Raw genomic sequence first — 15,977 nt, 5'->3', positions numbered from 1 at the left:
GACAATAGTTCAATCAACTTGATACACTCGTGTTATGTTTTCTTTTCAACATTGCATGTTTGGCCTACTGTGATCTCTGAAATGCGACAGAGACGAACGTGAGAAAATATGATAAAAATAGTCAATGAGTCAGATTTTTAGAGAACATCGATCAACAGACAATTGTATTAAGTGCAAAAAGATCATGGTTTCTCTAACAATTACAAACTTGTACATGCACAAACACGCAAATGAGTCAATGAGACGATGAAAAGATCCATAGAAGAATCGAGAATGACGTTAAATTATATATATTTATGTTAAAAATGATTTAAAAACAGTAGTAGTGCACAATAGTTTAGGTTCCCCCCAAAAAAGCATTAGTTTATTCATCATTTGCTTATAGAGATTGATGAAATGGAAAAAAAAATTCATTTATTCGTCATTTTTCACATGGGCCTTAAAACATTTGAATCAAATAAAAGATATTACCATCTGTTTAAAGGGACTAAGGGAGTCTAGATGTATTCCTTCAACTCTCGTACTCGGTTATCGGTTTGACAACCACAGATGGACCAGGATCTAATCTTGTGAGGACCTCAGGAACTCCAGCAGTACTCCTAGCAATCTGCATTCATTCACACCAGCCAACTGAGATGCACCACCATAGATGTATCAGTTAGAGATGTAAACAAACAACGAGAACCTACCATTATCTCATCATCAAGATAGGATATCAAGAACAGCCTCTGAAACGTCCTACCTGCAGATTGAAAACATGTTCAAGGAAGAAATAGGGGAAAAGGACAGAAATTCTAATATGCAACACTTACTGTTCAAGATTTTGTTCGAAATATAGAAGCCAAAGTAAACTCATTTAGGCAAGAAAAGGGGTTAACTCGACCCTACTCCTGCGGGCACTGCCTGCAATGGTCGATCCAACGGCTCGGATTTTTCTGAGTCATTTTTTTTTTTTTTACATGGAGGTGGGCCCGGATCACTCCACAGGAGTGATCCGGGCCGTTCACTACCCGTGCAGGCAGTGCCTGCACGGGTAGTGTGAAACAAACCAGAAAAGGTGCTACACTTGGGGAAAAATTGCATCTATGAAGCTCTTACAGGACAAGGGAGAACCGTGACTAAGATAGATGAATATACATATAATTCAGATTACAACAACAAAAACACAAATCGACATTTTCTCAACAGAAATCCTCTCCATTTACTAAATTATGTTATTTGAGTATAACCAAGATATCTCAAATTTCTTTTTCTTTTTATAAAAAGCGAAATGTGGGTGGTTCTCTAGCAGTGTTGCACCGAGGATGCTCACAGTCGGACCTCACTGTTATTTCTTCTGTTGCAAACAAATCAATGAGTGTAAGAATCCCTGTAGCACCAAATGGGGTGCGCAATCAACCTTAAAGATCATGATTAACCTCCACAAATACAAACAATCATGCACTCCGAGCTTCTGCAGTTCGACAAGTTGAGGGTTAGAAAGCAGCAGCACTGTTGTATAGATTTCAATTTAAATCTCGTCTAGCAAAAGGCCAACTTATATCAAACTACATGAATTCAAGGAAAAGGGCTGCCAAAAGAGGCAATGAAATTATACTTGCACAAAGCATTGTTATCAAAGTTTTATGTTCAGAAATATTGAGGAACGTGCATGGGGATGTTAGCTGCCTCTACTTTGTGATACTAAAAAACACTTGATGATACTAATATAAACCAACTTCTAGTGGAATAAGCAAACTTTAATTATTAATAGCAGAGAAGAAAACGAATAAAATGCTCACCAAGAGGGACCTTGAAACCACTCATGGCTGCATCCCTAATGGAAACAGGAAGCTGTTGCACCGTGCTATTGGCCTGATCAAAAGAACCTTTTAGCTGTTGAGGGATTGATTCTTCTTTAATTTTTTTTTTTTTGGGGGGGGGGGGGGGGGACTCGAATAGCCCTACAATGTATTCCTCGCTCATTCGAAGTGGTCCCTCAACAGATAATTTGCTGTTGAGAATGAAGTTACTTTCTACCTGCACTTTGACCAGGGATACTTGTAATGCACACACAAAAAATAAATCGACTTTGAACGAGTAAGAAAGGACCAAACCATTTTGGATGGAAGAAGTTTAGTACCGAATTCAATAAATTCAAATTTGCCGTAATTTTTGCATATCTATCCTTAATCCTCACATCCAATCTACACAAATTTGCCAATGCCGCCGGAAACCTCCTGTGAAACAATTATTTGGATCAGCACCAAATGACAACCAAAAAAGTAATTTTTCTGTTTAAACAGAAACAAAACATGAGATAAATTGAAACTAACTCGAATACAATTTGAGCAGCAAGGAGCCCAGGGCTTCCTGATCCAAACCATTCAAATTTCCATGACCTTCTAAATAAGGAGACCTGAAAAGCTGAAAGCAGAAAATGAACACCTTGTCGAAAATCCAATCCTAGAGTAGAAGTGATAGAATAAACAACTTAAGTTGTAGGTCGGGGAGTTGGATTCAACCCCTCGAGGCCAACTATTCTTTCATTTACATCAATCCGTTGCATATCTGATATTTACCCAGTGACCAATGTCTCAAATCCCCCAACATCTCTGAACTGAAGGTTCATTCTGAGAAGTGAGAGAATAAGTGAACGGAAGCTCTTTCTCTATATTTCTTACAATGATTTTACACTAAATAAATACAAGTACAAGTTTTGGTAAAAAGGAAAGTCCGAAACTAATTGCATATGTCAATCTCTAATTATGTCAATCAATGTGTATGATGATCCTTGATTTGAGTATACTGATTTCTTCCTTTATTGGTGATAATCATCTCTTGATCTTCGTAATTATCCTTAACATGCCCCCTCAATCTGGTGTATGAAGGGGGACAAACACCCAGATTGTTTCTAAACCTTTGGAAAGCATTCTTATGTAATGGTTTTGTAAAGATGTCAGCAGGCTGAGACAAGGACGGAATGTATCGTGTGACAAGATAGCCCATCGCAACTTTCTCGCGTACAAAATGATAGTCAAGTTCAATGTGTTTTGACCGTGCATGAAACATCGGATTAACTGACATATGGAGTGCACTAATGTTGTCACAAAACAGTTGTGGTGGTTGTGATAATTTAATCCCAATGTCTCGAAGAAGGAATGTCAACCAAGTTATTTCTGCTGTTGTGGAGGCCATGGATCGGTATTCGGCTTCAGAACTAGAGCGGGACACAGTGGGTTGTTTCTTTGAACACCAAGAGATGCAGTTTGCACCAAGAAATGCACAAAATCCTGTAGTACTTCTTCGGGTGGTTGGACAACCAGCCCAATCTGCATCACTAAAGGCATAGAGGGTTGTAGGACTTTGAGTTATATATCGAACACCAAAATTTCGTGTACCGTTTAAGTATCTCAAAATACGCTTCACCGCCTTGAAATGAATTAGTGTAGGGCTGCTGAGAAACTGAGCAACCTTGTTGACAGCATAAATTATGTCTGGCCTCGTGAAGGTGAGATATTGTAGTGCACCTACTATGCTTCGAAAATCAGTCCCATTGACAGGCTCTGAATCTGATGGTTGCGTTTTCTCTTTTATCGTAATGGGTGTAGAGAAGGCAACACTTTCAAGCATCTGTGTTTTGTGAAGCAAGTCATGAGTGTACTTTTGCTGCGACAAGAACACACCACCAGGAAAATAATTCACTTCAACACCAAGAAAATAATGCAGTAATCCGAGGTCCTTGATAGCAAATTCTTGGCCCAGCTTATCAACTAATCCTTGAACAAATGCATCATTGTTTCCTGTAAAGATTACATCATCTACATATATGAGAATAATAGCGATAATATCATTAGCACGATAGACGAAAAGTGAAGCATCGGATTTGCTACAATAAAATCCAAGTTGTAGCAGATATTGAGAGAGTCTGTCAAACCAAGCACGAGGTGCTTGCTTCAATCCATAGATTGACTTCTTAAGCAAGCAAACGTGATTTTTCTTTGTGGAGTCGATGAATCCTGGTGGTTGTTCCATGTAAACAATTTCCTTAAGATTACCATGCAAGAAAGCATTTTTAACATCGAGTTGCCTCATCTGCCATTTGAATGACAATGAAAGAGCAATCACCAGCCGTATGGTAGTTGGACGAACTACCGGACTGAAGGTTTCGTCATAGTCGACACCCGAGACTTGTGTGAAGCCTTTTGCAACTAAACGAGCTTTGAAGCGATCAATTGTTCCGTCATGTTTCGTTTTAATTCGATAAATCCACTTTGAGCCAACAATGTTGACGCCAGAGGGCCTAGGAACCAAATCCCACGTACCATTTGACTTGAGAGCATCAAGTTCATCTTGCATAGCACTTATCCAGCATTGATCTTTTAAGGCTTCTTTGAGGCTGTTTGGTTCTGATGGAAGGGATTCTTTTGTGGCAACAATTGCATAATCTTGCAAATATGAAGGCGTTTTGCGTTGTCTCATTGGTCGAGCAGTGGTTTGAGAAATTGCTTCAGAATGTTCAATGAGAGGTGATTGAGATTCCATATTTTGTGGTTGTTCGGATAATAACTCTATCCTTGGCTCGATCGAAGTTTCTTCAGCATGCTCATAGTCATTTTGCATAATTTGCGATTGTGTAGAAGGGCCACAAGTTTCTGTAGTTAATGACTTTGATGAGTCAATGATTTGAGATTCTGTACTATCAGCACCAAACATCTCCAAGTTTGTGGAAGTATTGACATCTGCATTTGAAATATTGTCACAACAATTTATGAAATTAGGAGCAATTAAGGATTGAGAACTATCCTGTTTCGAAAAATCTTCCGACGTGCCAATCAGCTCATCCAAATTCGGAAATTCTGACAGGGAAAAATTTTGAGATTTTTGGACCAGCTGTGTTGGTTTGAAGGGGAAGGCTTGTTCATCAAAAATGACGTGTCGCGAAATGTATACTCATTTTGATTTTGGCTCTAGGCATCGATACCCTTTGTGTATTGGACTGTATCCAATGAAAACACATGGGTATGTTTTCTTGACAAACTTCGAACCACCTTGATGTCTCAAGGAAGGAAAACACAAGCATCCCAGCACTCGCAAGCCATTATAATCTGGATATCTGTTATAAAGCTTGTGATAAGGGCTTTCATTCTGCAGAACTGATGATGGTAGACGATTAATCAAATATACACCAGTAAGGAAAGCTTCAACCCATAAGGATAAAGGTAAATTTGCATGGAATAACATGGTAAGTCCGGTCTCAACAATATGTCGATGTTTTCGTTCCGCTACACCGTTCTGTTGGGGAGTTCCAGGACAAGAAACATGCAAATCAATTCCACAATTCTGAATATGATCAATAAAAGTATTTGAACTGAACTCTCCTCCACCATCACATTGAAAAATTTTGATTCTTTGATCGAATTGGTTCTCCACAAGTTTCTGAAATTTGATGAAGCAATCAAGAAATTCTGTCTTTTTCTTTAAAGGATATAACCATGTAAATCTGCTCAAGTCATCAACAAAAATCACATAATATCGAAAACCTTGATTTGAGGCTATAGGAGCTCGCCCCCAAAGATCACAATGAATTTTTTGAATGAGAAACTTTGAGATCTTATTATTGGTTTTAAAGGGGAGTCTACAACTTTTTCCCATTTGACAGCTGATACATATGTTTGATTTAGCTATCCAATAAGAAACATCAATGACATTTTTCTAACAAAGATAATAACTTTTAATTAGGATGTCCTAATCGTTGATGCCATAGTGTAGACGTAGAACCTCCTTTCTTTATTGCGCTCAAGGCTTCATGAAAAACTCCATCCAAGGCATATAACTGTCCCTTTTTACGCCCCTTCGCAATTATCCTTTGATTTTGATCCTTAACAACAAAATCAGAAGATGTGAATTCAAAGGTACAATAATTATCCGATGCAAATTTTCCAACAGATATCAGATTCTTTTTCAAATGCGGAACGACAAGCACATCATTTAATTTAAATTTCCCTTCTTTGGTAGAAACATGTGCATCACCCACATGAGAGATTGGTAAGGCATTTCCATCACCCACAAAAATCATGTCATTGCCCTTGTAAGATTTTAAGGATGATAATTTACCTGCATCATTTGTCATATGCGCAGTAGCCCCAGAATCAACGTAAAATGATGGATCATTTTCACTGTTAAGATTAATTGCAGCAAGAGCTTGGGGTAAGTCGTCTGATTGGTAAGAATAATCAAACCTGTACCAACACTCAATGGCCAGATGATTTGGCTTTCCACAAATTTGGCAAGTAACTTTATCAGGATCGTTTGAGTTGTTGAAGTGCCGAATTTCCATCTTCGGAGAGTGATTAAAATTTCTGGGCAATGGGCTTGTATTCTGGTGTTGTTTCACTGCAGTATTTTGGATGTTGTTGTATCTTCCAGCTGGTGTAAAACCTCTGCCACGAGAGTTGAAGCGTCCTCTTCGTCCATTTTGTCCGCGTCCCCTTTGGCTAAAGAAGGCCTGAGCATGTTGAATGTATGTTTTCTCTTCCTCTTGTTGTGATGCTAATGTTTGTTCATGGCCTTGAAGAGCCAAGACAAACTGGTTGAATGAAGGATATGGTGGTTTTGTAAGCCAAGCATTTTGAAAATTTGTGTACTGGGCACCTAAGCCCCTTGCAAATTGGAAGACCTTGTCAAGATCTGGAACTGGTTTCCGAATGGCCGCAAGATTATCACATATGAATTTAAATTCTTTAAGGTATTCTCCAAGTGGACGAGAACACTTCTTAATTACCATTAGCTGATGTTTCAGATTTCCTTCTTTTTCGATGGTGATGGGGAGTAGTTGTTGTTCTAGTGATGTCCATAGATCAAAAGCAGTTCCTGTTTCTCCAAAAATCGTGCTAAGGACATCTTCTGTCATGGTTCCAAGGAGCCACGAAGTTAGGAGTCCATCATTTGTTAGCCAGATTTGATATTGGGAGTTCATTTGTTTTTCTCCCTTTTCATTCATAATTTCTTCTGTTGGTTTTTCATTCACATGGATGTGATGGTAGATACCAAGGTTGCGGATTAGTGGGATGACTTGGGATCGCCACAGAAGAAAATTGCTTGGATTTAGTTTGATGGAGATCAAACTAAAACATTGGTGAAATGACTGCAAATTGAGTTCAGGTTCTTGCTTTAGCAAGGAAGAAGAAGCTGAAGACATTTTGTTTTGGTTTGTTGGTGTAGGGTCAAGCTCTGATACCATGAGAAGTGAGAGAATAAGTGAACGGAAGCTCTTTCTCTATATTTCTTACAATGATTTTACACTAAATAAATACAAGTACAAGTTTTGGTAAAAAGGAAAGTCCGAAACTAATTGCATATGTCAATCTCTAATTATGTCAATCAATGTGTATGATGATCCTTGATTTGAGTATACTGATTTCTTCCTTTATTGGTGATAATCATCTCTTGATCTTTGTAATTATCCTTAACACATTCAATCGGCAGTAAAGAAGATTCAGTACATGAGCTACAAGCTTTCACAGTTTCACTACACCTAGACTTGTATTCAAAAATTACAATTCCAGCAATATCTAATAAAAGTCTAAACACAAATAACATTAAAGAACAAATCTTTGGAGCAAATAAGAGCAACAAAAAAACGCAATCTCTTTCAAAGAGCTCATAATTGAAAGCAAATTCCGTCCTTACCTCTTTCAACATTAAAAAAATCCGAATATATTGAAAACAAATACCTTGAAGCAGATTCCAGCAAATACATAACCACTGAAGAAAAATGATTTTCAAACGGCTAAAAAAAACTTACAGCGAGAAGCAGAGATTCTTTAGCGGCGAGCCTCTCCATTTCTTTAGCATAAGCAGCCGAAGGTCCTTGCGATGTCTGCGAAACCACAGGTCTGCACTTTCTGCTAGTCCTCCTTTTCACATTTCGAAGTTTCAAACAACTCACATAATTCTTGTTTTCAAGAAATCAAAGGAGAACAGAGAACTGGAGAGGTAGAGAAGAGGACTTTTTGGGTGGGAGCGTTCTTGTGGATGCTAATAGGCTCCGAACTGAAATGAACCAGCCATTCCAAACTTCTTCCAAAAAGTGAAAATGCTTGTAAAAACAATTATCAAATATAATAAATTGAAGCCAAAAAAAAAAACCTTGGGATTCTGTTAATTCTCGGTATGAATCGAAAAGATTTCCCAAAACTCTTCTGTGGTCAGTGGACGCTTGGAGTTTGTCATACACGGAGCATTGAGCCAGGGGCGTTTTGGTCAAGCAATCAAGAAGCTGACATTGAAATTGTTTATGGCCATCAGCAATCATCGATAAAAGACAGGAAAACAAATATTCAATGATTTACTGAAGAAAATTATTATTTAACTTTTGAAATTATATTTCATTAAAGATTTCTAATATATGATGCGTACATACAAGTACATCTTTCGATACAAACTAGGCATATATTATGATTGTATATGTCTTCACAGGATTTATGCATACACGATATTTTAATTGATTTTGACTTGGAAATATTTTGATTTAATTAATGATCAAGAAGGCCTTCGTAATGCACAACTCAAATAGAACATATGGATTGAATTGAATAGAGTCCGTTAAAAATCACATTTTTATATGAGTAAAAAACTTAAGTTCATATGAGTTCAAGTTTGTTTCATTTCTATTCACAATAAAATAGTTAAAATATTTTGATATTACGTTAGAATAAAATTAGACATGACTCGAAAAATTCTCTAGTGAGTTTGATCCATTTGCATCCTTAGTTCTTTGTTGATAACACGAATGTGGCAACAATCATCAGAAAATAAAGTAAATGTCGCAACCAACTTAACAACCTGCGCAAGACATTGTTTACATGATACTTAGTTCAACACCTAAAACATTGTTAATTTTGTTTGCGTTTGGTTCGAATTTTAGACCTACGCATTCGAAAGTTTCGATAAACTAATTTAATATATGCTTTTGTTCAATATTTATGTTTAGGTGATTACGTGATAATATATGTTCAAGTATTTTCTGTATCTTTTAAAAATGTTCTTTTTAAAAACTTAACACGATTGATTTCTTTATAGATCACCCTCCTAAATTTCCCATCTGTAACGTGTTCAAACGTAAGGCCTCGGGCGTGAACCGGTCTATTGGGTTGTCGATTGAACTAATCAATTTTAAAATAAGTTATTAATCAAAATTTCGATGAAACAGATTGAGAAAGTTGACATTTGAAACAAAAAAAATCTTGCTTCTTCAAAGTGTTGGCGTGTGGCCTGGGGTGGAAAAAAGACTGACATTTTGGTATACTGAGTTGTTATATCGGAAAATACTGAATTTTGAATATTTTAGTACAATATGGTAACGATATCGAAATTTCCATATAATATTTTTCAACAAATAGTATAAAATAAAAAATATATAGTTTTTTCGATATAAAATGGCATGTCGAAATCTCGGTATATTACAAAATTTCGATATAATCGGTATCAATACCGATATTAGACAGTAACTTTTCATTATGATATATTATATATAATTTTCGATATGATTGATACAATAACTTATAACGAATATTCGTTCGTTATGACATATTTGTGTTGAACTATGACATAATGGGTTAAAAAGTTCGGCCCATCTACGGTAATTTGGCTTGAAATATGAAATTAGGTTAACCTCTTATTTTTATTTATTATGGCCCACATATAGTTTATATTAAAAATTTATAATAAATAGGTTAATTATGTTCAACCGAATTATTCAAAAATAAAACAAAAGTAAATCGATTTAACCAATTTTTTAAAATCTTAGAAAAAAATACGAAAAAATTAGTTTTTTCGGTTTGACTGAATAATTGCACACCCATATTGTTTAAAACATAGCATAAATCAATGAGATTTGATTGTAGTTATATTATTAATAATGAAATAATAGATCAAATCTTAAATAAGATATATGTCTCACAAAATTAATCAATGAGACTATCATATAAAAGTTTTTGTGATTTCATAAATTATAGTTAAACAAACCCTTTGAATTGTTTGTTTTAAATGAATAAATACTATAGAAAACGATTACTTTTTCCCCGTTATACTGATACGAATAAATCAGATCAAATTCGAAGGACGACAAATTCGACACACATGCACTAACAAAAAGATTTATCAGTTGGAATTTTAACTATAAATAAAAAAAAATCGTCAGACTTGGCTAATTGATAATCTATTGGGGGTTTCAATTGCAAATTCATATAACAATGCGCAGTTTTGAAAAATAAATAAAAACTTATTTTATTGATTTTAGAATTTTAGCTCATTTTTATGTATCCAAAATTAATTAATTGTTATCATCTGGACGATGTAATTACATAAACCTTTGTAAACAAGGGTTCGATTCCTCCGTGATCCAAATAAATAATAATAATTAGTTATTCTGCGTATGCGATGCATGTGTGTACAATATTTTTTATCATTATCAATAGACTAAATTAAAGTTTGACAAATTATGGAGAGACTAAATTGATATTTGAAGTATCGATAAAAAAATGTGTGTTGAATTTGTTTTATTTTTAAAAAAACAACAAAAACGTAATATTAGTATCGTACAAGGATAAAATTAGAAGAAATAATTGATCTTTTTTTTAAATGGTTTTATAGTGTACTAAACTTTAATTAAATAGAATAGATCAACTATTTCTGACGATTCGTATCAAACATGTTGTGCCCAAGCAATGGGCTACCTCCCGGCCTCTGGTTCATGCACGTCGTTTAACTGGACCTGATCAACAGGTCAAAACGAGAACCCCGGTTCGCGGTCTATGAGCTGGAAACGATCACATTCTCCTCTCTCCCTCCCCACATGAAAAAAGCGGAAAAGAGATAAATAAATAAATGTGCAACAATTATTTTTTTTTAAAATAGGTTTTCCGCTTTTTGCGGTGAGACAAATTTGCCCATCTCTGTTTATTGTTTGGAGCCCACTCTCCACGGGGATATCTTTGGGGTTTGGAAAATCTGTTATACAAGGATGATTATTAAATAATTATTTCTTATCTCATATTTAGTTTATTTTTTATTTAACATGGAGGTCTTTGATTATGATTGAAAGCCCTCATTATTTATGTTATTTGAGTGATTAAATACCTCTTGATTATGATTGAAAACCCTCATTATTTATGTTATTTGAGTGATTAAATATCCATCTTCAAAGGTGTGATAATGATAATTCTTAAATAGTGATAATAATAAAATTGTATATTGACCATAATACCCTTGAATTGTCTTCTTCAATATGATATGAAAATTAAAATTAGTGCAAATTTAATAATTAATATAATATTTAAATTTTTATTATATTTTTTTATAAATTAATTTCACATATTTTTATTATTTTTAATCATTTTAAAGAAAATAAATTGTATGCAAAAATCTATCTTAAATTAAATTTTTATAAATTTCTAATCTTGTTAATTAATTCTTTTATAAAAATAAATATTTATTAAATTCTAATTTATTTTGTTTAATGATTACCGTAATATTTTAAAATACATTTTTAATAAATATATTTAATTAATTTTAATAAATGTACATTATAATTATAAATATTTAATTATCTATCCAATTATTTTTTAAATATATATATTTAATTAATACTTGGGGTATTTTTTTATTGCAATAAAATTTACGAAATTAATCTATCATTTTAAAATCATACAAAACATCATGTTATTTATCCAACCATATTATTAATCCATATATCTTATTTTTTAATCACTCTAATTACTAATCATTTACTTATCCCATCACACGTACCGAACGAGTCTTAAGTCTTAACAAGTGTAAATAATTGGTTGACTTGGGAATTTGATGTGGAAGTGTCCAATCTCACATTCTCACCCCTATATAGTAGAGAGGGGGCAGATCAGGGAACGAATTCAAAAGTGAGGGGTAAAATCGTCCACACAGCAAAAAAGAAATCGAAAGCCAGACAGCTATATCCACCACCAAAGTGAAGCTGTCATGGGGGCCACACACCACAAAAAATCAACGGTGCTGATCTTCTTTAACAATAATTTAAGGATCATTTCAGCTGAATTTCATCTGGGGTCGAGTTTCATTTGCCCTTTTTAAACTAGAGGGCGGGCGTCTCTTACAAAAGAAGCACAGACTGCTTATTAGAGAGGGTGAGAGAATTTTTCAAACAATTCCATCACACCAGCAAGAAAAATAGAGAGCCATTTTCAGCAAGGTTCGATCTTTGCCCCTGAATCTCACTTTTCTCATTGAAAGTTCGAAAATTTCCGTCACTTTGGTGGAAAGTTTTGAATCTTGATCAGTTGTCTGTCTTTTTCCATTTTTATTATCTCGATCTGTTCTGAGATTGCTTTTGTGTTTGGATTTTGTTATGAGATACATATGCTTATGCTACATCAGATTCTTGATGCATGGATCTGCTAATGAGAGTTTCATGTTGACAGAGTGTTGAAATTTTGACGACCATTTATCATGGTCCGGTCAATCCATATCATATTTTGTCCTCGAAGACCTGATGTTTCCTTGTTCTTTTATTTGTCCATCCCTATTTATTCTCCACTTGCAGTGTTGCATCGGAACATAAGTGACACTACTATGTTGGCATTTTCAATTAATATTCTGAAAATGACCGAATTCTCTGATGCAATCTCATTCAACAAGAAGTTTTCTTGATCAAAATTTTATTTTCCTCATCATACTGGCCATTTATCCTAACTTTATGTGCTTTAAACTCCATTTTATGTTTTTATGTTCACGAAATTTCCGTGTACGTACCTGGAAAATGAATGAACGAATAAATGGAAGATTGTGTTTTTTACGGCTGTGTAGGTTAAAAGATGGCAGAAGGTGAGGATATTCAGCCTCTTGTCTGTGACAATGGGACAGGAATGGTCAAGGTAAGATTCCGGTGTTTCCATTTGTATTTATGACTAAACTTCATTGTCCAGTGACCATCACGGAATCAGTAAAATCTTGTGTTAGTTTGACGTGCTATGATAATGAAATCAGATCTGACATTAAAAAATTTCTGATAAAAATTTGATATATGATTATCAAGATTTTCCCATTGATATGAAGCTGTCATGATCTTGAACGATCAGGCTGATTGCTATTTTGGGAATGAGCTGATTGCTTTTGTTGATCTCGAATGACAGGCTGGATTTGCTGGAGATGATGCTCCAAGAGCTGTTTTTCCGAGCATTGTGGGGCGCCCTCGTCACACTGGTGTAATGGTTGGCATGGGTCAGAAAGATGCTTATGTGGGTGATGAGGCTCAATCCAAGAGAGGTATTTTGACACTCAAGTACCCTATCGAGCACGGAATTGTCAGTAATTGGGATGACATGGAGAAGATATGGCATCATACCTTCTACAATGAACTTCGTGTTGCTCCAGAAGAGCATCCGATTCTCTTGACCGAAGCTCCTCTTAACCCCAAGGCCAACCGTGAGAAAATGACTCAAATCATGTTTGAGACATTCAACACCCCTGCCATGTACGTAGCCATTCAGGCAGTTCTCTCACTCTATGCGAGTGGTCGCACAACTGGTGAGGAAAATGCTAATCGAAAATTTTCTATTGTTTAAGAATGTGTCTGTCTCTCTAGTCCTTATCCAACTAGAAACGATAATATGGTATTATTGTTGAATGTTGCTTAAGATTACTCTCAAGTCACCATATTACAACCTATGTTCCATGTTGATAGGGATTGTTCTTGATTCCGGTGACGGTGTCAGCCACACTGTCCCCATTTACGAAGGCTATGCACTTCCTCATGCAATCCTGCGTCTCGATCTGGCTGGGCGCGACCTCACAGACAGCCTCATGAAAATACTGACCGAGAGAGGCTACTCTTTCACTACAACAGCAGAGCGGGAAATCGTGAGGGATATAAAAGAAAAGCTTGCTTACATCGCTCTAGATTATGAACAAGAGCTGGAAACCGCAAAAACGAGCTCCTCTGTGGAGAAGAACTATGAACTTCCTGATGGACAAGTGATCACTATCGGTGCTGAGCGATTCCGTTGCCCTGAGGTCCTCTTCCAGCCATCAATGATTGGAATGGAAGCTGCTGGAATTCATGAGACAACTTATAATTCCATCATGAAATGCGACGTTGATATCAGGAAGGATCTATATGGCAACATTGTACTGAGTGGCGGTTCGACTATGTTCCCAGGTATTGCTGACAGGATGAGCAAGGAGATTACGGCATTGGCTCCAAGTAGCATGAAGATTAAGGTGGTGGCTCCACCTGAAAGGAAGTATAGTGTCTGGATCGGAGGTTCGATTTTGGCCTCTCTCAGTACATTCCAGCAGGTAAACAGTCGACGTTAAATTCGTTTTACATTCTTTTGTAGTCACCAAAAAAGGACCCCCTGTCTGAGGGATCTGTGTGTTTCTATTGCAGATGTGGATAGCCAAGGCAGAGTACGACGAATCAGGCCCTTCCATTGTTCACAGAAAATGCTTCTGAGTGAAATTGTGCTGCCGCTGTTGTTTCTTATATGAATCTCTTATTAGTTTCTTTTTATTCTTTAACTTGCTCTTTAAATTTTTAAGATATTATTCTTGCTAAAAGTTTTCGTTGTTTCAAGATTGATATTGAATTGTAGTAGAGTTGGGAATTGAAATGAATGGCACCATGCTTCTCTCTTTGTTTCTTAGTTCATCCGGCATTCTTATCATTTGTCGTTGGAGGAAACATCTACGTCGTCACTAATATTTACTAAACTAAGCATTTGAATTGAATGCACATTTAAATCAATTTTTTTTAATCTATTCTTGTGTATACCTGTCCAAAATAATCTTAAATTTAGTTAAACGACATCCATTCATTACATTCGTAACCCTATGGTTTGGCCAAAAATGAAAAAGCTAATAGTGTTTTTTAAATTTTATATCAATGGATTTATATAAGAAATTTGTTATTTTCATATTAATAATACGACTGCATCAAGTTAATGATAAAGGCACCCACATTGGGTGTTTAAAGGGTGTGGGGTGTTCACATGTATAAACGCATAAAAAAATTGGATAATTAGCGACGGTAGCGACGGATTTTTAAAAACCGTCGCTGATTTGCTTACACACCCAAAGTATTTTGAATTATTTTAATTTTGTTTTCAAATTTTGAATTTCGGTTTTTTTTTTTTAAAAAAAATTCATTCAAATTTTGTTTTTAAATTTTGACTTTCAGGTTTTTTTAAAAAAATCAAATTTGTACTTTTTTTAAATTTTATTTGTAAATCATTGTATATATTTTATTTTTATTTTAAATATTTAAATAATGAATTTGAATGTTTAAAAGAATGTGGATAAAAAATATATATTGTTATAATGAGTACGTGGCAGTAGGACCCATAAATAATGAGTTTGAATGTTAAAAGAGATATGTTGTTATAATGATTATGTGGTAATGGACCCTATGTTTTTTGACGAGTTGTTGGGTGTTTAAACACCCAACGAATGGGGATGCTCTAACAGGGAATTATGTGCTGGAAAATATTAAATGGAGAAAACGTGTAGTGGCACCGGTCCTTTAAGAATCTAGTTTGTTTCTAACTGTGTAACAAACTCATGACTGATGTCGGATTATTTCATACTAATTATATTATTCCGATGATATGATGAATGATCAAGATTTGTTTATGTATATATAAGACTTATTTTTTTTTTAAAATTATATGTGTGACAAGATTGTAGCCGTTCAAATGAAATTGAAATAAAGCACGATACTATCCATGAATATAGTCATATTTGGATTATGTCACTTAAAAAAAGTAGAACATAATGTAAACACGCTCTCTCCAAAATGGTCCAAATTCAAATCAGTAGTCGTCCTGATATCTGCACTGAATTCAGTCCCTAAGGGCATCCGCATCCGTCGGAATTAATTTATGTTAATAACTCTCCATCTCATCAAAAATGATGGGGTCCACGAGCCACATATTCATTACATTAAC

The 15,977-nt window shown here is 35.2% G+C and overlaps 3 protein-coding genes across 3 annotated transcripts; 1 reads left to right on the top strand and 2 right to left on the bottom strand.

Moving 5' to 3' along the window:
- Positions 1-88: 88 nt before the first annotated feature.
- LOC140825299 (probable plastid-lipid-associated protein 13, chloroplastic) lies at positions 89-8,232 on the bottom strand. Its single transcript, XM_073186985.1, has 6 exons — positions 7,787-8,232; positions 2,316-2,398; positions 2,123-2,219; positions 1,782-2,019; positions 690-742; positions 89-607 (listed from the first exon to the last, which is right to left on the bottom strand). Exons 1-6 carry the CDS (start codon positions 7,823-7,825, stop codon positions 512-514), a joined length of 606 nt encoding a protein of 201 aa, XP_073043086.1. The 5' UTR covers positions 7,826-8,232; the 3' UTR covers positions 89-511.
- Positions 4,651-7,405, bottom strand: LOC140827998 (uncharacterized). Its single transcript, XM_073190967.1, has 2 exons — positions 6,097-7,405; positions 4,651-5,135 (listed from the first exon to the last, which is right to left on the bottom strand). Exons 1-2 carry the CDS (start codon positions 7,220-7,222, stop codon positions 4,933-4,935), a joined length of 1,329 nt encoding a protein of 442 aa, XP_073047068.1. The 5' UTR covers positions 7,223-7,405; the 3' UTR covers positions 4,651-4,932.
- A 3,854-nt stretch (positions 8,233-12,086) lies between the features above and the next one.
- Positions 12,087-14,669, top strand: LOC140825297 (actin-97). Its single transcript, XM_073186983.1, has 5 exons — positions 12,087-12,226; positions 12,841-12,908; positions 13,167-13,560; positions 13,718-14,331; positions 14,423-14,669. The coding sequence occupies exons 2-5, from the start codon at positions 12,849-12,851 to the stop codon at positions 14,486-14,488; spliced, it is 1,134 nt and encodes a 377-aa protein (XP_073043084.1). The 5' UTR covers positions 12,087-12,226; positions 12,841-12,848; the 3' UTR covers positions 14,489-14,669.
- Positions 14,670-15,977: the final 1,308 nt, after the last annotated feature.

This window comes from Primulina eburnea, chromosome 3, assembly GCF_022965805.1.
Source record: "Primulina eburnea isolate SZY01 chromosome 3, ASM2296580v1, whole genome shotgun sequence".
NCBI lineage: Eukaryota > Viridiplantae > Streptophyta > Magnoliopsida > Lamiales > Gesneriaceae > Primulina > Primulina eburnea.
The sequence above is the reverse complement of the archived record's forward strand: the minus strand, read 5'-3'. Positions and strand labels throughout refer to the sequence as shown.

What these genes read in the sequence shown, in the direction of transcription:
- LOC140827998 (XM_073190967.1), bottom strand. Translation starts at nt 7,222, where the DNA reads ATGGTATCAGAGCTTGACCCTACACCAACAAACCAAAACAAAATGTCT. An exon ending in GCATATGACAAATGATGCAG is followed by an intron (nt 5,136 to 6,096) that starts GTAAATTATCAT and finishes TACCATCATCAG; the next exon opens with TTCTGCAGAATGAAAGCCCT.
- LOC140825299 (XM_073186985.1), bottom strand. Translation starts at nt 7,825, where the DNA reads ATGGAGAGGCTCGCCGCTAAAGAATCTCTGCTTCTCGCT. An exon ending in ATTTGAATTTATTGAATTCG is followed by an intron (nt 2,020 to 2,122) that starts GTACTAAACTTC and finishes GTCAAAGTGCAG; the next exon opens with GTAGAAAGTAACTTCATTCT. An exon ending in ATCTTGATGATGAGATAATG is followed by an intron (nt 608 to 689) that starts GTAGGTTCTCGT and finishes GAATGAATGCAG; the next exon opens with ATTGCTAGGAGTACTGCTGG.
- LOC140825297 (XM_073186983.1), top strand. Translation starts at nt 12,849, where the DNA reads ATGGCAGAAGGTGAGGATATTCAGCCTCTTGTCTGTGACAATGGGACA. An exon ending in ATGGGACAGGAATGGTCAAG is followed by an intron (nt 12,909 to 13,166) that starts GTAAGATTCCGG and finishes CTCGAATGACAG; the next exon opens with GCTGGATTTGCTGGAGATGA. An exon ending in CTCTCAGTACATTCCAGCAG is followed by an intron (nt 14,332 to 14,422) that starts GTAAACAGTCGA and finishes TTTCTATTGCAG; the next exon opens with ATGTGGATAGCCAAGGCAGA.